This window comes from Desmodus rotundus, chromosome 7, assembly GCF_022682495.2.
Source record: "Desmodus rotundus isolate HL8 chromosome 7, HLdesRot8A.1, whole genome shotgun sequence".
Lineage (NCBI taxonomy): Eukaryota > Metazoa > Chordata > Mammalia > Chiroptera > Phyllostomidae > Desmodus > Desmodus rotundus.
This window is the reverse complement of record NC_071393.1, coordinates 30,364,891-30,385,654: the sequence shown is the minus strand read 5'-3', so window position 1 is coordinate 30,385,654 and position 20,764 is coordinate 30,364,891. Positions and strand designations below refer to the sequence as shown.

Genomic DNA, 20,764 nt, shown 5'->3' with positions numbered 1-20,764 from the left:
GCCCCCGTGTCCACCAGGAAAGGGATGGACTTACCCACTGCCTGCAGCATTACCCTGGGCTTGGCGAGGGTGATGGGGGTCTTCGAGTCCGGGCCACTTTATTCGTCTAGGAGTCCGAGAAGTTCCTGCGTGGCCAGGGAAGAGTCCGCACCTTGATAGTCTGGTCCCCCACGTGGAGGTGGGCGGGGGGGCGAGCCAATAAGGGGACAGGCATCCCTCCAGTGGCCAAGCTGTGGGCACTCAGAGCAGGGCTTCATTAGTGGCTAAGGTTGAGGACACTGCGGGCCCAGTGTCCTTCTTTGCCGCACTAGAAACAGGCCCCCAGTGGGACGTTCTTCAGCTGGACCTAGACTTCTCCCTCGTGCCAGTGTTTGCCGCCGGCCGCAGGGCCGCTAGCATGGCTTGGGTCTGCAGGGCCACCTTTTGCTGTAGGTGTGCCTGGCAGGCAGCCTCTGCCTTGCTTCCTGATTATTGAAAAGCTTAAATGCCATATTTACCAGATCTTGGATGGGGGCTTGGGGACCATCCTCGGCCTTTTTAAATTTTCTTCTAATGTCTGGGGCCAGCTGAGAGATAAAGTGAGGAGCTAAGACAGTGGCCCCAGCGTTAGAAACCGGGTCAAGGCGAGTATGGAGCACCATTGCCTCGGTTAGTCTGTTGAGAAATAGGGCCGGATTTTCTCCGGGGCCTTGGGTGACTTCTCTGAGTTTATCGTAATTGACTGCTTGAGATGAAGGGCAAGGGGAAGACAGAGCCCTCCTTTTGGGAATTACAGTTGTTAGAGGTGGAAAAAGCCTAGGCATTTCTCAATTAAGGACAGCTCAGTTAGTGAGAAGGGGACACACCTGAACGACACCCTCTGTTCCTGCCCCTTCCCAGAGCAGGCAAATACGGGAGTCTAGGGGCTCTAGATTCAGGCGAGAGTGGGTGTGTGAGCTGACTGGGGAGCAAAGGTCTTCAGAGGGAGGGGAAGAATCCAGCTGAGAGGGGAGGGCCGGGGCTGGAGTAGCTATGGGCAGGAGCTGATAAGGAGGAGGAGGAGGAGAAGCAAGATCTTCAGGGGAATCAGAAAAGGAGGAAGGGGGTTCTGGGGCAGTTGACTTAGGAGACCATACAGGTCAGAGTTCCCTTGGGCCAGGAGAACCTGCGCTGTGGAGCATTGGGCACACAGATCAGGGTGGGGGTGCAAGGCCCAAAAGCCCTGAATGTATGGGACCTCAGACCATTTGCCAGTCCATCTGCAAAAATTATCTAGGTCAGTAAGGGCAACGAAATTGAAAGTACCTTCAGGAGTCCAGGTTTCACAATTATCGAGCTGATATAATGGCCAGGCTGTAGTGGATAGAAAAATCAGCTGTTTTCGCTTGAGGCCAGGATCAATAGCTGGCAAATCTTTCAGGAGGCACCCTAGGGGTGACTTAGGGTCTGGTTTGGACTCCTGTCCCCCCATTCCTGGTTCCACAAGGATTAGCAAGTGGGAATCAGTGTCCTTCAACCCAAGTTGCTGATCCAGTCAGGTAAAAATGAGGATCTAGGCCCAGGGACATCTCCTCCAGTGCCTAGAGCGTCTCAGCAGAGGGAGAGTAGCCTCTCCTGGAAGGGTCACCCTGATGCAGTGCTGCGATTTAGTGGGAGAGCAGTCTCTCCCAGCAGATGGGGACCCAGAATCAGTGTTTGGGAACCAGAAACGTAAGGGCAACTGCACATACCCTGGTACTTAGTCCAGACTGGTGGGGTGGCCACGAGGCCTTCTCTAGGAGTAAGGAGAGGAGTGGTCTTCAGCAGAAAACAACTCCTCCCAGGTTGCAACACCAAATGACAGGTTTTCTGAGGCTCCACCAAGGAAGAAATGCCAATCAGCCACAAAATTAGGCAGTACAGAGCTTTATTGAGGTTTGCGGACCAAGGCAAGATTCTCTGGTCCAAGGAGCGGGCCAAGGAAGTCACATGGAAGCAGGGAATATGGCGGGGGTTTACGCACCAAATTCTGATTGGCTCTCCTCAGGGACTTCCTAGGGATTGGTCTTCTGGAACAAAGCCAAGTCCATCATTGGGGGTTCCCCTCCGGCGTAGGCTGCCAGGTGAATATCCCCGCCCATCCTGACAGGGTGGAGCAAGTGCATATTATGCCCAGTGAAATAAATCAGACAGAGGAATACAAAAGCCAGATGACTTCACTTATATGTGATATCTAAAAAAGTTTTTTAAAGCCTAACCATTAGGAAAGAAGAGCAAAGTAAAAGGATCACAATACCTGATATTAAATTGCATTACAAGACCACTGTAATCAAAGAAGCCTGCTACTGGCATAAGAACAGGCACATAGACCAATGGAACAGAATAGAGAGCCCAGAAATAAACCCAAGTCGCTATGGTCAATTAATATTTGACAAAGGAGCAGCAGCATAAAATGGAGCAAAAACAGCCTCATCAACAAATGGTGTTGGAAGAGCTGGACAACTACATGCAAGAAAATGAAACCTGATCACCAACTTATACCATACATAAAACAAATCTGAAGTGAATAAAAGACTCAAATATAAGTTGTGACACCATAAAAGTCCTAGAGGAGAACATAGGCAGGAAGATCTCAGATTCCACACAGCAACATTTTAACCAATATGTCCCCTCGAGCAAAGGACATAAAGGAAAGAAAGAAACAAATGGGACCTGATCAAAATAAAAAGTTTCTGCATGGCCAAAAGAAAAGCATTAAAATGAAAAGAGAAACAACCATATGGGAAAACATATTTGCCAGTGATACCTCGGACAAGGGTTTGATCTCCAAAATATATAAAACTCATATGATTCCACTCGAAGAGGACAAGAAACCCAATTAAAAAATGGGCAAAGGACTTGAACAGACACTTCTCCAAGGAGGACACACAGAGGTCCCACAGATATATGAACAGATGCTCAGCATCAGTAGCCATCAGAGAGATGCAAATCCAAACCACAATGATACCACTACACACCAGTCAGAATGGCCATCATAAACAAATCAACAAACAACAAGTGCTGGTGAGGTTGTGGAGAAAAGGGAACCCTAGTGCACTGTTGGTGGGAATGCAGACTGGTGCAACCACTATGGAAAACAGTACGGAATTTCCTCAGAAAACTAAAAATGGAACTGCCTTTTGACCTGGAAATTCCACTGCTGGGATTATATCTTAAGAATCCTGAAACACCAATCTAAAAGAACCTATGCACCCCAATGTGCATAGCAGCACAATTTACAATAGCCAAGTACTGGAAGCAACCTAACTGCCCCCTCTCTAAATGAGTGGATCAAAAAGCTATGGTGCATTTACACAATGGAATTCTACGCAGCAGAAAAAAAGAAGGAGCTCCTACGCTTTGCGACAGCATGGATGGAACTGGACAGCATTATGCTAAGTGAAATAAGCCAGGCAGTGAAAGACAAATACCATATGATCTCAGCGTTAACTGGAACATAATCAACAAAACAAACAAGCAACCAAAATAGAACTAAAGACATTGAAATTGAGAACAGGCTGACAGTGACCAGAGGGGAGAAGGGAGAGGATAATTGGGGAATAGGGTGAAGGGATTACAGGAACACTTGTAAAGGACACATGGACAATAACAAGTGGGGGTGGAAACAGGGGAAGGAGGTGGGGAGGGCTGGGATGGTGGGGAAGAGTGAGGGGAAAAGTCATAAAACTGTACTTGAACAATAATAAAAACTAAAAATGAAAAAATAAAAAAGCCAAACCAGCAGATCTATAAAAGACTCATAGAAACAGAGAACATTTTGATGGTTGCCAGATTAAAGAAGGGTGGGGGGTTGAGTGAAAAAGGTGGAGGGATTAAGAAGTACAATGTGGCACTTACAGAATAGTCATGGGGCTGTAAGCTACAGTGTGAAGAATATAGTAATTCTTATTGTAATAACTACATGTGGTGTCAGACGGATACTAGTTTTATCAGGATGCTCACTTCATAAATTGGATAAATGTCTAATTTCTATGTTGCACACCTAAAACTATTAAAACATTGTATGTGAATTACACTATTTAAAAATTGAAAAATCTAAAGGGATGGAGAAATAAATGCATTGCTAATGCTCATCAAAGAAAGCTGGAATGGCTATTATATTCATTTTAGACAAAGCCAATTTCAGAACAAGGAAAATCATCAGGGTAAACATGACTATTACATAATAATGCAAGTGTCAAATTCTCTAAGAAGGTACCAGAATCTTAAATGTGTACATCCTTAACATGAGAACATCAAAATGCTGAGGCAAAAGAACCAAAAGAAAAACAAACACAATATAGAGTTCACTCACTGCATGGGCTTTTCTCTTCTGGACAATCAGAATCTGCAAACACATGGACTGTTTTTAAGGAAGCAATGGCTGGGAGTGGGGAGAGGAACAGCACATGCTAAATGATTCACAGTGTGGCTGGGTTGGAAGTGGGGAAATTAGGCAATGGGTTTCATTCCTACATGTATGCAGAACATGGAGCCCTGAACTGGAAGCAGGGGCACAGTCTGTGCAGGTGCACCCTGGGCAATGCTAGCTGACCTTCTCCTTGTAGTGAAGCCTGAGGAAGCCAGAAAACAACTGCAGGGTGAGGAGAGCCAATGGGAGAGATGAAACAGCTTCAGACAATTAGTTTCTGAAAGCACAGGTGTTGCTTCATATTTGCTTAACACGTGAAGCACCAAGCCCTGAAAGTGGTCTTCAGTCAACGTGTCTGTTGTTTATGAAGACTGACACCTGTTTACATTTGAGGAACTTACAGTTTGTAGATTTTATGACATAAGAGCTCAAATGAAAAACTAAAACCTTGTTACTTTAAAATTGTAGTTGAGACCTGGCTGGTGTAGCTCAGTGGATTGTGCTTGGGCCTGTGAACCAAAGGGCAGCTGGTTGCATTCCCAGCCAGGGCACATGCCTGGGTTGCAGGCCACGTCTCCAGTTGGGGGTGTGGGAGGGGCAACCACACATCCATGTTTCTCTCCCTCTCTTTCCATTACCCTTCCCCTCCCTCTAAAAAATAAATAAATAAAATATTTTTTGTAAAGACCTCGTTGATTCTGCATTTCATAGAAGACAGTACCATGACTATTTTTATTGGTTATTGTTTGTTTAGTTTTTTGCTTTGGAGATCCCCAAACCCAACATCAGTCTGGAAGCTGAAGGGTGAGAAAAGAGGAAGCAACCCATGTAATAATACTTGCCGTGAATAATAAATGTAAAGGGGTATCTTTTGTGGGCAGAGGGTAGTTCTGAGGACATTCACAGTCCTTAGGAAAGTGTCTCTTGTCATTACGTCAGTGTGGCCTATCAATGTGGCAGACGACTGAGACACAGCCTATCTCATGGAAAGTATTCACTTCAACTCTAATGTTACCTGGAGACTTTGTTAAAGTGAACACTTCAGTACAGTAGTTCTTGTGGTTGCCTGAAAGCCTGCTTTTCTAACAAGCCCTACACACATCACTCTCAGCCACAGGCAAACTGGGAAGAAAGTCCTGGGAGATCAGCGTCCACTAGGAAAGGGGGGCCAATCCTCCTAATACCAGTTCACTCCGCAGTTTCACAGAACTCGGGTCTTGGCCATCCTCTACCCTAGTGACAGACAGCAAGGTCCTGTCAGGGTCCTTGTGCACTCAAGGTGAAGACTCATAAGAGTTCTGATTTAATCATTTAGTTTCATGGATGAGACACTAAGTTCCTAAGGCATTGAAACATTTGTTTGTTATCCCATAACTATTTACGTGTGTGGTCAGGATTCTAACAGTGGTTTTCTAGGTAGGGCCCTTTACCTGCTTCACATAAGACAGGAAATGGACCTGAAACAGAAGATACAAGGACACCACCCAATGTGAAGTGTGGAGGCATCACGAAGGTTGGGAGGGAACACAAGGAATTCAAGAACCAATGCAGACTCAATGACGAAACACATAAAAGATCACACACAACAAAGTACAGTATAGAGATAGTCATTTTACTATTGACATTACAGTACTTTAGGAAACAATGCATTAGGCAGGGTCATTTCCACTGAAATAGGGTGTGAGGGACAGAGGTGCAATAGGCCATGTGGAATATAAAATAAATGAATGATAAATACCAGATTATTTCTCACAAATTACTTATTGTAATATCACAGCCATTATTTTCTTCTACAAAAAAAATGCAGATCAAATCACTAAAACATTAATTCTGAATAGTTATTTTTTCATTTCAAATAACTTGGTTTAGAACAAATCAGCAGGCTGCCATGGAGAGCAAGGTTAAAGAGAATAGGTGGCTTCAGACAACACTCACCCCTCCATGGATTCCCCAGCTCCCCTTTCCACATTCTCACTCATCTGATGCACTGCTACAGCCAGCACCTGCTTCCAGGTCAAAGCCCAACAGATAGGTGGGTGGCAACAGAACACCAGTATCTTTGCTTCATTCACAAGAAAGTTGCCGCCAGTCCCTGCTGCAAGTCCTCCTCTTCACACAACTTCATTTTCAGGGTGCTACCAAAAACCCTGGGAATGCACCTCTCCCATGTTTCAATAACCTCTGCACCAACACAACAAAGGTTTGTTCAGTTCAGGCATTCTCTGAGATAATCGATGCAGCCAAGATGAAGGAGCATCAGAGTGAGGGAGAAAGGAAACGGAGGGCTGTGTAGGTGGGTGAAGAAAATGAAGATTGAGAAGTAGAAGGTGCAGGTCCTCCTGCCTACCCTGGAAAACCCCTTTCTTCCCTCATCAGCAACATGATGCCTCCAGAAAGCACAGGTCCCGGTGTCAGGGAACCAGCCCTAATGTCTTCATTCTGCCTTCACTCCTTAGGTATCCTTTGACAAGTCACTTCAGCTCTTTGCATCTTAGCCCCTACATTGTGAATGGAGACAATCATAACACCTGCACTCTCAAGTTGAAAAATATTTGTGAGAACCATATAAAAATATTTTATAAGGTACAGCCTGGAATTAAAGTGCAACCACTCTTCTCTCTCTATGACTGCTCAGGATAAAAACCCAGTTGATGTAGAACTTTCCTCAGAGAGGATTTTACCTCCTTATTCCTGAGGCTGTAGATCAAGGGATTCACCATGGGGGTGACCAGGTTATGGAGGATCTGAACGGTTGCATCCAGCCAGGGGCTTGGGGTTGGCCTCAAATAGATGAGGACCACAGGCATGTAGAATAATAGGATGGCAATGAGGTGGGCACAGCAGGTGGAGAAGGCCCGACGTCGGCCCTCCGCAGAGCAGATCTGCAGGATGGAGTAGACAATGCGACTGTAGGAGGCGAAGATGAGAAGAAAGCAGCTGAGGGGCATGAGGCCCACACTGAAGAACCCCACCATCTCCAGGGCTGAGGTATCTGCACAAGCCAGCTTCAGCATCACCGGGACCTCACAGAAGAAATAGTCCACCTCATTGGGGCCACAGTAGGGCAATTGGAAGGTGAGAGTGGTTAGAAAGGTGGCCTGAATACAGCCAAAAAATGAGGTACCTGTGGCCAGGATTGCACACACTCTGTGGTTCATGATTACCTTGTAGCGTAGAGGGTGGCATATGGCAACAAAGCGGTCATAGGCCATCACTGTGTACAGGAAACACTCCGTGCAGCCCACGAAATGGTAGAAGAAGAGCTGGGACGCACAACCTGCGTAGGAGATGGCTCGGCTATACCCCGAGAGGTAGAAGAGCATCTTGGGGGAACTCACAGAAGGGAAAAATATGTCGCACACAGACAGCTGACACAAGAAGTAGTACATGGGCGTGTGAAGTTGGGTGGAGGACACAATTGCCAGTAGGATGAGCAGGTTGCCCACAAGGGTGAAGATGTAGAAGGACAAAAACAGGACAAAGAGCTCAGTCTCCAGGGCCTCTGTGTGCGGGATGCCCAGCAGGATAAACTCGGTCACCACAGAGGCATTGCTCATGGCTCTGAGAAGGTCGGACCTTGCAAAACGACTCCAGACAGCAAAGACTGAACAGCAGTATTGAATCAGCCAGCTCTTTGCTGCTGAGGGCTTTGACTGTGATTTTAACCAGCCACAACCAGCCCACTTATGAATGGCAAGGTCTGTATAAAAACATCAGTTAATAAGAAATGCTTATTTTGGAGCCACAGTCTATCCAACTCCTGGAAGAATGTTTTTGTGGAAGTAGGTGCTCATCTTCATGACAGGATCAGAAATTTAAAGGTATATTCAAAACATTCTCATGGTAACTTAAAAAAACTTTCTATAGTTGTTTAATTCATGGATTCACTTTCTTTAGATGAATTTATATTTTGAACTCTCACAATATCTTTGAGTGACAAACTCCCACTAGTTATTACTGTCTGAAAAGCATCAGGAAAAGAAATCACATTAGAAATCAGAACAGTTAATTTAAGTCCCGGTTTTGCCACTTATTAGCCATACTAGGTTAAGTAATTTAAACAGCATTTTCATAGACATAGTTCCATTATCTACAGAATAAAAATGATGATGATTATAACAACTACAACTTCAACAACTAAAACACCCTAGTACCATAGTAAAGTTTATGAAATGTCTGAAATTTGCCAAAAACACAAATCCTAATGAAAAGGGTTCCTTCCCTTTATGTATCAAACTGTATTTCTTTATGTGCATTTCTTTAATGTACCATATAACTATCTACAAATAAATGTTTTATTAAACAACATTATTGAATAGACTTAGATCATGTCCTTTTCATATGACATCCTTCTGGACTTGGGAGACCTAAGATCCCCAAGTCTATCAGGAAATGCTGCTCTGGATCTTCTGTTCTTTTTAACCTTTTCTAAGTGGACTTGAGGCCACTCTGAAATGCTAAGCAAATACAAATAATAGTAGCAGCCCGGAAAGCCTCAAATTCCCATTACTGTGATAAAGAAGGAAATATAGTGACCCATACAGCAGAAAGGTGAAGAACAGCTCTAATGAGGAAGGTTAAACAGGTCAGGAGCAGGACACAGTGTCGGAAGACACAGAGACCTCCTTCTCTGACAACACATACTAATGCTAATACTAATAACACATAAGTTCATGTCTATGTGTGTATTCCCTTTAATGAATACTTACTATGTTCTGAGTACTGGACTTAACGCTTTAAAAATATGATTGATTTTTCAAACAAACCTATAAGAAGAAACTATCACTACTATATCCATCTACAGATCAGGAAACTGAAACTTGGAAAAAGTAAACAAGTTGCCCAAATTTACAAAGCAAGCATGTAACAGAGCCAAGACTCAAACCTTTTTTGTGCCATTGCCCATACCCTTAACCATTGAAGAAAATTGTCCTGTATTGGCCTCTGCTTTTTGAAGAGAGCCCATTCCATTCTTAGGCACTGCCCCCTTCCAGATGAGTTCACTGCATCATTTCATGCTGAGGTGGGAAACGCATTCTTCTTTTACCTCTTGCTGGTCATTTCCAGTCCTGACTTTAGAGCACATCTAGGTAACACCTCATTTAGCCTTAAAAATCAGACAGCATGCTTAGGCCTTACCTTTGACACTATTCCTTAATATCGACTCCAATACAGGAGCTTTGAAGTTATAGAAACACATTCACCACGGGAATCCAAGTCATTAACCGTAGCAAGTGCCACTTAAAAACATGCCTAAAGAGAATGACCATGCCAAATGAGTAACTCACATACCACCCTCAAATTGAACAAGAGTGCAGATGGCAAGGAGAGAAACAGTGACATTGTGGGGAGAAATGCTGCTGATGACTGGCTTCTTGTCACTCATCTTGGCCAAACCTGAGTACCATCTCTGAGCCATGCATGTTTCTGGGAGATCTGCATCATCTCTCCCAGGTCAGTAAAGACCTAGGATCAGAGATCATGATCATGTGTGATTCTACAATGCAATTTTTCAGGCGATTTTGGGAAAAGAACCCCACAGGGACCAGAAATGACCCTGTGTGGGAGCCTGTTCACAGGTGAGCCTGTTCACAGAGGCTGACAATGAGGCATGAGCAGCAGTTGGAACACTCACAGAGTCCACCTGAGAGCAGAGTCAGCTTTTCCACGGGGTTGTTACAAGACCCCACATTTACTGTTCCTGAGCAGAACCCGAAGCACTCCAGCAAAAGGCGCTTCTATTCCCCTCCTTATAAAGGATTGAGTCTCCCAGGGTTTGTGCAGTGAAGACTGGGCACACTCACTCCCCCTGTATTGCTTCCTTGGAATTTTGTTCAGGCCCCCTTAAGCCCTCCTTTGCATTCACTGATGGCTCTGAGGGAGCAATTAGTTTGTCAGACTAATTTATCATCTAGTTATAAAGCATAGCAATGAGATCATCAGAAAGCATTGCTGTAAAATGGAAGATATCTCCCCAAGATAATTTGCATAGGAGTAAGAGCTCCAATTCTAACATAGATTCAATGCAACCATCAAAATACCAATGACATATTTCACAGATACAGAACAAATGTTTCAAAACTTTATATGGAACCGTATATGACCCTGAATACGGCAGGAATTTTGAGGAGGAAGAACATAGTAGGGAGGTTTGTAATATCTGATAATAAACTATATTCCAAGGCCACTCTAATCAAAACAGTCTGGTACTGGCATAACAACAGACACATAGATCAATGGAACACAATAGAGAGCCCATAAATAAACCATGTCTCTATGGTCAATTAATATACAACAAACAGGGCAGAAACATAAAAAGGAGAAAAAAATAGCCTCTTCAACAAATGGTGTTGGGAGATCGGGGCAGCTACATACAAAACAATGAAACTAGACCACCAACTTACACCATACACAAAAATAAACTCAAGATAGATAAAAGATGTAAATATATGTCACGACACCACAAAAGTCCTAGAGGAGAATGTAGGCAAGAAAATCTCAGATATTTGACGGAGCTATATTTTCACCAATATGTCCCCTAGAGCAAGGGACATAAAGGAAAGAAATGAACAAATGGGACCTCATCAAAATAAAAAGCTTCTGCATGGCCAAAGACAACATCAGCAAAATGAAAAGGGAACCAACTGTATGGGAAAACATATTTGCCAATGATACCTCGGACAAGGGTTTGTTCTCCAAAATATATAAAACTCATGTGATTCCACTCAAAGAAGACAAGCAACCCAATTAAAAAATGGGCAAAGGACTTGAACAGACCTTTCCAAGGAGGACACACAGAGGGCCCAGAGACATATGAAAAGATGTTCAGCATCACTAGCCATCAGAGAGATGCAAATCAAAACCACAATGAGAGACCACTTCAAACCAGTCAGAATGGCCATCATAAACAAATCAACAAACAACAAGTGCTGGTGAGGTTGTGGAGAAAAGGGAACCCTAGTGCACTGTTGGTGGGAATGCAGACTGGTGCAACCACTATGGAAAACAGTACGGAATTTCCTCAGAAAACTAAAAATGGAACTGCCTTTTGACCTGGAAATTCCACTGCTGGGATTATATCTTAAGAATCCTGAAACACCAATCTAAAAGAACCTATGCACCCCAATGTGCATAGCAGCACAATTTACAATAGCCAAGTACTGGAAGCAACCTAACTGCCCCCTCTCTAAATGAGTGGATCAAAAAGCTATGGTGCATTTACACAATGGAATTCTACGCAGCAGAAAAAAAGAAGGAGCTCCTACGCTTTGCGACAGCATGGATGGAACTGGACAGCATTATGCTAAGTGAAATAAGCCAGGCAGTGAAAGACAAATACCATATGATCTCAGCTTTAACTAGAACATAATCAACAAAACAAACAAGCAACCAAAATAGAACTAAAGACATTGAAATTGAGAACAGGCTGACAGTGACCAGAGGGGAGAGGGGGGAGGATAATGAGGGAATAGGGTGAAGGGTTTACAGGAACGATTATAAAGGACACATGGACAATAACAAGTGGGGGTGGAAACAGGGGAAGGAGGTGGGGAGGGCTGGAGTAGTGGGAGGAGTGGGGAGACAAGACAGAAAACTGTATTTGAAAAACAATAAAAAATAAAAATAAAAAAGCCAAACCAGCAGATCTATAAAAGACTCATAGATACAGAGAACATTTTGATGGTTGCCAGAAAAAAGAAGGGTGGGAGGTTGAGTGAAAAAAGTGGAGGGATTACAAAGTACAATGTGGCACTTACAGAATAGTCATGGGGCTGTAAGCTACAGTGTGAGGAATATAGTCATTCATAGTGTAATAACTATATGTGCTGTCAGATGGACACTAGTTTTATCAGGATGCTCACTTCATTAATTGTATAAATGTCTAATCAATGTGTTGTACACCTCGAACTAGTATAACATTGTATGTCAATTATAATTAAACTATTTAAAAATTGAAAAATCTAAATGGATGGAGAAATATACGTGTTGCCAATGCTAATCAAAGAAACCTGGAATAGCTATTATATTCATTTTAGACAAAGCCGATTTCAGAACAAGGAAAATCATCAGGGTAAACATGACTATTACATAATAATGCAAGTGTCAAATTCTCTAAGAAGGTACCAGAATCTTAAATGTGTATATCCTTAACATGAGAACATCAAAATACTGAGGCAAAAGAACCAAAAGAAAAACAAACACAATATAGAGTTCACTCACTGCATGGGCTTTTCTCTTCTGGACAATCAGAATCTGCAAACCCATGGACTGTTTTTAAGGAAGCAATGGCTGTGAGTGGGGAGAGGAAAGCACATGCTAAATGATTCACAGTGTGGCTGGGTTGGAAGTGGGGAAAATAGTCAATGGGTTTCATTCCTACATGTATGCAGAACATGGAGCCCTGAACTGGAAGCAGGGGCTCAGTCTGTGCAGGTGCACCCTGGGCAATGCTAGCTGACCTTCTCCTTGTAGTGAAGCCTGAGGAAGCCAGAAAACAACTGCAGGGTGAGGAGAGCCAATGGGAGAGATGAAACAGCTTCAGACAATTAGTTTCTGAAAGCACAGGTGTTGCTTCATATTTGCTTAACACGTGAAGCACCAAGCCCTGAAAGTGGCCTTCAGTCAACGTGTCTGTTGTTTATGAAGACTGACACCTGTTTACATTTGAGGAATTTACAGTTTGTAGATTTTATGACATAAGAGCTCAAATAGAAAACTAAAACCATGTTACTTTAAAACTGTAGTTGAAACCCGGCTGGTGTAACTCAGTGGACTGAGCGTGGGCTGTGAACTAAAGGGTCGCTGATTCGATTCCCAGTCAGGGCACATGCCTGGGTTGCAGGCCAGGTCCCCAGTTGGGGGTGTGGGAGGGGCAACCACACATTGTTGTTTCCCTCCCTCTAAAAAATAAATAAATAAAATATTTTTTGTAAAGACCTCGTTGATTCTGCATTTCATAGAAGACAGAATCGTGACTGTTTTTGTTGTTTTTTTTCGTTTAGCTTTTTGGTTTGCAAATCCCCAAACCCAACATCAGTCTGGAAGCTGAAAGGTGAGAAAAGAGGAAGCAAACAATGTAATAATACTTGCTCTGAATAATAAATGTAGAGGACTATCTTTTGTGGGCAGAGGGTAGTTCTGAGGACATTTCACAGTCCTTAGGGAACTACCTCTTGTCATTATATCAGTGTGGCCTATCAATGTGGCAGACACTGAGATACAGCCTATCTCATGAAAACTCTTCACTTCAAGTCTAATGTGAGTATACATTACCTGGAGACTTTGTTAAAGTGAACACTTCAGTACAGTAGTTCTTGTGGTTGCCCGAAAGCCTGCTTTTCTAACAAGCCCTACACACGTCACTCTCAGCCACAGGCAAACTGGGAAGAAAGTCCTGGGAGATCAGCATCCACTAGGAAGGGCCGGCCAACCCTCCTAATACCAGTTCACTCCGCAGTTTCACGGAACTCGGGTCTTGGCCATCCTCTACCCTAGTGACAGACAGCAAGGTCCTGTCATTTAGTTTCATGGACGGTGACACTAAGTTCCTAAGGCATTGAATCATTTGTTTATTATCTCACAACTCTTTACGTGTGTGGTCAGGATTCTAACAGTGGTTTTCTAGGTAGGGCCCTTTACCTGCTTCACATAAGACAGGAAATGGACCTGAAACAGAAGATACGTGGACACCACCCAATGTGAAGTGTGGAGGCATCAGAAAGTTTGGGAGGGAACACAAGGAATTCAAGAACCAATGCAGACTCAATGACGAAACACATAAAAGATCACACACAACAAAGTACAGTATAGAGATAGTCATTTTACTATTGACATTACAGTATTTTAGGAAACAATGCATTAGGCAGGGTCATTTCCGCTGAAATAGGGTATGAGGGACAGAGGTGCAATAGGCTATGTGGAATATAAAATAAAGCAATGATAAATAACAAATTATTTCTCACCAATTTCTTATTGTAATATCACAGGCATTATTTTCTTCTACAAAAAAAATGCAAATTAAGTGACTAAAACATTAATTCTGACTAGTTATTTGTTTATTTCAATTAATTTGGTTTAGAACAAATCAGCAGGATGCCAGGGAGAGCAAGGAATGAACAGAATAGGCGGCTTCTGTGAACACTCTTTGGAAAACATCTCTCCACACCCCTGCAGTGCCTGGGAGGAGCATTTAGCTCTGCAACACTCTCAGGTTTCCAAGTTAGCTGCCCTCATCACAGCGCCTCACTCTGGGCAATGTGGGTAAAACACAATGAAGTTCACAGTGGGTGAACTTCAGAATAGGCACTGGTTAAGTAACAAATGTGGGGAGGAGCAGGAAGAAACTGATTAGAGACCACAGTGGCCTGTTGCAAGATGTGTTGCAGTGAACAGAGAAGCCTTTTAAAGAAACTGGGATCCACCTCGGGTCAGGCATTAGGTGCCACTCCTAGGCCACCTGTGAGTCCAGTGACTCAGGAAATGCCCCTGCTGCACTTTGCTCTGTTCAGAAAGCACTCTGAATCTCTGCTGAGATATCTGTGTTCTCTGCCACACCGCCCCACCCCAGGTTTGGGCCTTGAGCCGCTCTCTAACCTCCAACACTGTAGATTCAATATCTGGGTTTGGGGTTACTCCCCTGAAGTTATGTTTTCCAAATTCTTCTAATATTGTCCCTTTATATCTAGTACAAAGAAAAGTCTCATTCCACCATCAAACCCAACGGGGGCTTCCAACTCCAGGCTTGGCCTGACATTCTGGGCTCCTGCTTAGGTGGAAAGAGCTCAGACACTACCTGCAGACAGGAGAGCTTCCTGCATCTCTCAGAAACCCTAGGACAAGCAGAGAAGTCCATTTGTTTAAGGAGATAGACACAGACTCCTTCTGCACAAGGCAGTTCTCCAGTTCAGGACAAAGCGCCAAGGTGAAAGGAAGAACTCTGAAAACAAGCCAAATTAATGTATTTTTTATTAAATATTTTATTGTTGTCCCATTACAGTTGTCCCAATTTCCCCCCCCCATTGCTCTCCTCCATCCGGCAAATCCCCTGCTCCATTTGTCTTCCAAGAACATTTACTTCTAGATGGCAAATAGTTGAGACACCCACCTGAGGAATTATGTCTCATCCCCATCATCCCAAAAACAAAAAGTTGAGAAGTCCATCACTTTTCCCTGTAAAACATTTCTCCCTGTAAAAGCCATTCTTCATGGGGGATGGGGAGGAAACTGACAAACGAAAGCCTTCACCACTCAACACCTCTTTTGTGCAGTCCCTCCATAGCCCCCCAAATAGGTACTCACACTTTCTGCTACATTTCATACCTTTATCATGGGATGTTAGTTGCATATCTGTTTATTTTCTCAGCAGACTTTAACTCTTTCTGTTGATCATGTCTTCTTCACCTTTCACTACTCCCCACCCTCTGCACAAAGTTATTCATTGAATGACATCTGTGTGAGTGAAAAAGGAAGGGAATTGAATTGCACCTTCCATTCTTACATAGTGTTGTGTTTCGACCATCTCAGCAGCTCCTGCCAGGACACTGAGGAATGGGAAGGGACCCTCAAGTGGGCTTGCAGAAGCTTCAGCAGGGATGTACTAAATTTGAAAAAATTTCAGGTGTATTTCCACCTTCTTCTGTAAGCTCTTGTTTACTGGGAAATGAGGGAGAATCAGCACTGAGAGGGGCTCTAGGCTTTCAGGGAAGTGACAGGAGAGCGTGTCCCCGTGGCAGGTGCATGTGCTGGCTCGGCCCTGTGGCTGGAGGTAGACACAGCAATACTGCTTTGGTCTGGCAGGTTCCTTGCTTGCTCTCTGATTCTGACAAGTACAAACTGGTCTCCACCTCTGCCCCTCCCTTTCCATCGCCCTCTTCTCAGTTTCCTTCCCACTCTACTTCACTGTTACAATAAACTTCATAGTGACTATATGTCCCAAGTGCAATAGGATTCTCACTGCATTCAGTCATAAAAACCGCACAGCAATGAAATATCTCATTTTATTCTCCTTAGCTTATTTCAGGAAAAAAAAAGGAATGGGGAACCCTGTCAAACATTTTAAATTCAATAGAGAAACCATAGACACAAAACAGTGACAGCTGGAACCCAGAATCGCCCCCTGATTGTACTGAGAAAAGCAAAGCCATGTCCAGATTTTCTAATGACGTGTCTGGCCACACTCACCCCTCCATGGATTCCCCAGCTCCCCTTTCCACAATCTCACTCACCTGCTGCACTGCTACAGCCAGCACCTGCTTCCAGGTCAAAGCCCAACAGATAGGGTTTGTGGGTGACAACAGAACACCAGTACCTTGGCTTCACTCACAAGAAAGCTGCCTCCGGTCCCTGCTGCAAGTCCTCCTCTTCACACAACTTCATTTTGAGGGTGCTACCGAAAACCCTGGGGATGCACCTCTACCATGTTTCAACAACCTCTGCACCAACACAATGAAGGTTTGTTCAGTTCAGGCATTCCCTCAGATAATTGATGCAGCCAAGATGAAGAAGCATCAGAGTGAGGGGGAAAGGAGAGGGGAAGGCAATGTACGTGGGTGAAGAAAATGAAGATTGAGAAGTAGAAGGTGCAGGTCCTCCTGCCTACCCTGGAAAACCCCTTTCTTCCCTCATCAGCAACATGATGCCTCCAGAAAGCACAGGTCCCAGTGTCAGGGATCCAGCCCTAACGTCTTCATTGTGCCTTCACTCCTTAGCTATCCTTTGACAAGTCACTTCAGCTCTTTGCATCTTAGTCCCTACATTGTGAATGGAGACAATCATAACACCTGCACTCTCAAGTTGAAAAATATTTGTGAGAACCATATAAAAATATTTTATAAGGTACAAAGTGGAATTAAAGTGCAAGTCACTCTTCTCTCTCTACAACTGCTCAGGATAAAAGCCCAGTGTAGGACTTTCCTCAGAGAGGATTTTACCTCCTTATTCCTGAGGCTGTAGATCAAGGGATTCAGCATGGGAGTGACCAGGTTATTGAGGACCTGAATGGTTGCATCCAGGCAGGGGCTTGGGGTTGGTCTCAAATAGATGAGGACCACTGGCATGTAGAACAATAGGATGGCAGTCAGGTGGGCACTGCAGGTGGAGAAGGCCCGACGTCGGCCCTCCGCAGAGCAGATTTGCAGGATGGAGTAGACAATGCGAATGTAGGAGGTGAAGATGAGAAGAAAGCAGCTGAGGGGCATGAGTCCCACACTGATGAACCCCACCATCTCCAGGACTGAGGTATCTGCACAAGCCAGCTTCAGCATCACGGGGATGTCACAGAAGAAATAGTCCACCTCATTGGGGCCACAGTAGGGCAATTGGAAGGTGAGAGTAGTTAGAAAGGTGGCATGAATACAGCCAAAAAATGAGGTACCCGTGGCCAGGATTGCACACACTCTGTGGTTCACGATTACCTTGTAGCGTAGAGGGTGGCATATGGCAACAAAGCGGTCATAGGCCATCACTGTGTACAGGAAACACTCCGTGCAGCCCACGAAATGGTAGAAGAAGAGCTGGGATGCACAACCTGCATAGGAGATGGCTCGGCTATACCCCGAGAGGTAGAAGAGCATCTTGGGGGAACTCACAGAAGGGAAAAATATGTCGCACACAGACAGCTGACACAAGAAGTAGTACATGGGCGTGTGAAGTTGGGTGGAGGACACAATTGCCAGTAGGATGAGCAGGTTGCCCACAAGGGTGAAGATGTAGAAGGACAAAAACAGGACAAAGAGCTCAGTCTCCAGGGCCTCTGTGTGCGGGATGCCCAGCAGGATAAACTCGGTCACCACAGAGGCATTGCTCATGGCTCTGAGAAGGTCGGACCTTGCAAAACAACTCCAGACACCAAAGCCTGAACAGCAGTATTGAATCAGCCAGCTCTTTGCTGCTGAGGGCTTTGACTGTGATTTTAACCAGCCACAACCAGCCCACTTATGAATGGCAAGGTCTGTATAAAAACATCAGTTAATAAGAAATGCTTATTTTGGAGCCACAGTCTATCCAACTCCTGGAAGAATGTTTTTGTGGAAGTAGGTGCTCATCTTCATGACAAGATCAGAAATTTAAAGGTATATTCAAAACATTCTCATGGTAACTTAAAAAAACTTTCTATAGTTGTTTAATTCATGGATTCACTTTCTTTAGACGAATTTATATTTTGAACTCTCACAATATCTTTGAGTGACAAACTCCCACTAGTTATTACTGTCTGAAAAGCATTAGGAAAAGGAATCACATTAGAAATCAGAACAGTTAATTTAAGTCCTGGTTTTGTCACTTATTAGCCATACTATGTAAAGTAATTTACACAGCATTTTTCACAAACATAGTTCCATTATCTACAGAATAAAAATGATGATGATTATAACAACTACAACTTCAACAACTAAAACACCCTAGTACCATAGTAAAGTTTATGAAATGTCTGAAATTTGCCAAAAACACAAATCCTAATGAAAAGGGTTCCTTCCCTTTATGTATCAAACTGTATTTCTTTATGTGCATTTCTTTAATGTACCATATAACTATCTACAAATAAATGTTTTATTAAACAACATTATTGAATAGACTTAGATCATGTCCTTTTCATATGACATCCTTCTGGACTTGGGAGACCTAAGATCCCCAAGTCTATCAGGAAATGCTGCTCTGGATCTTCTGTTCTTTTTAACCTTTTCTAAGTGGACTTGAGGCCACTCTGAAATGCTAAGCAAATACAAATAATAGTAGCAGCCCGGAAAGCCTCAAATTCCCATTACTGTGATAAAGAAGGAAATATAGTGACCCATACAGCAGAAAGGTGAAGAACAGCTCTAATGAGGAAGGTTAAACAGGTCAGGAGCAGGACATAGTGTCAGAAGACACAGGGACCTCCTTCTCTCAAAACACATACTAATGCTAATACTAATAACACATAAGTGCATGTCTATGTGTGTATTCCCTTTAAAGAATACTTACTGTGTTCTGATTACTGGACTTAATGCTTTAAAAATATGATTGATTTTTCAAACAAACCTATAATAAGAAACTATCACTACTATATCCATCTACAGATCAGGAAACTGAAACTTGGAAAAAGTAAACAAGTTGCCCAAATTTACAAAGCAAGCATGTAACAGAGCCAAGACTTAAATCATTTTTGTGCCATTGCCCATACCCTTAACCATTGAAGAAAATTGTCCTGTATTGGCCTCTGCTTTTTGAAGAGAGCCCATTCCATTCTTAGGCACTGCCCCCTTCCAGATGAGTTCACAGCATCATTTCATGCTGAGGTGGGAAACGCATTCTTCTTTTACCTCTTGCTGGTCATTTCCAGTCCTGACTTTAGAGCACATCTAGGTAACACCTCATTTAGCCTTAAAAATCAGACAGCACGCTTAGGCCTTACCTTTGACACTATTCCTTAATATCGACTCCAATACAGGAGCTTTGAAGTTATAGAAACACATTCACCACGGGAATCCAAGTCATTAACCGTAGCAAGTGCCACTTAAAAACATGCCTAAAGAGAATGACCATGCCAAATGAGTAACTCACATACCACCCTCAAATTGAACAAGAGTGCAGATGGCAAGGAGAGAAACAGTGACATTGTGGGGAGAAATGCTGCTGATGACTGGCTTCTTGTCACTCATCTTGGCCAAACCTGAGTACCATCTCTGAGCCATGCATGTTTCTGGGAGATCTGCATCATCTCTCCCAAGTCAGTAAAGACCTAGGATCAGAGATCATGATCATGTGTGATTCTACAATGAAATTTTTCAGGCGATTTTGGGAAAAGAACCCCACAGGGACCAGAAATGACCCTGTGTGGGAGCCTGTTCACAGGTGAGCCTGTTCACAGAGGCTGACAATGAGGCATGAGAAGCAGTTGGAACACTCACAGAGTCCACCTGAGAGCAGAGTCAGCTTTTCCACGGGGTTGTTACAAGACCCCACATTTACTGTTCCTGAGCAGAGCCTGAAGTGCTCCAGCAAGAGGCGCTTCTGTTCCCCTCATTATAAAGGATTGAGTCTCCCAGGGTTTGTGCAGTGAAGACTGGGCACACTCACTCCCCCTGTATTGCTTCCTTGGAATTTTGTTCAGGCCCCCTTAAGCCCTCCTTTGCATTCACTGATGGCTCTGAGGGAGCAATTAGTTTGTCAGACTAATTTATCATCTAGTTATAAAGCATAGCAATGAGATCATCAGAAAGCATTGCTGTAAAATGGGAAATATCTCCCCAAGGTAATTTGCATAGGAGAAAGAGCTCCAATTCTAACATAGATTCAATGCAACCATCAAAATACCAATGACATATTTCACAGATACAGAACAAATGTTTCAAAACTTTATATGGAACCGTATATGACCCTGAATACGGCAGCAATTTTGAGGAGGAAGAACATAGTAGG

At 43.6% G+C, this 20,764-nt stretch overlaps 2 protein-coding genes across 3 annotated transcripts; both read right to left on the bottom strand.

Moving 5' to 3' along the window:
- Positions 1-5,960: 5,960 nt before the first annotated feature.
- Positions 5,961-10,101, bottom strand: LOC128781305 (olfactory receptor 10D1B). 2 transcript variants are annotated; one of them, XM_053927485.2, is made up of 2 exons: positions 9,509-10,101; positions 5,961-8,330 (listed from the first exon to the last, which is right to left on the bottom strand). In XM_053927485.2, exon 2 carries the CDS (start codon positions 7,924-7,926, stop codon positions 6,991-6,993), a length of 936 nt encoding a protein of 311 aa, XP_053783460.1. In that variant the 5' UTR covers positions 7,927-8,330; positions 9,509-10,101; the 3' UTR covers positions 5,961-6,990. The 2 variants fall into 2 exon arrangements, with proteins under 2 accessions (XP_053783460.1, XP_053783461.1); XM_053927486.1 differs by having other exon boundaries at positions 10,005-10,076.
- A 5,284-nt stretch (positions 10,102-15,385) lies between these two features.
- LOC112301705 (olfactory receptor 10D1B) lies at positions 15,386-20,237 on the bottom strand. The gene is given in 3 exon segments (XM_053929180.1): positions 15,386-17,268; positions 17,271-18,578; positions 19,758-20,237. Coding segments are annotated over 2 exon segments (930 nt in total). The 5' UTR covers positions 18,175-18,578; positions 19,758-20,237; the 3' UTR covers positions 15,386-17,242.
- Positions 20,238-20,764: the final 527 nt, after the last annotated feature.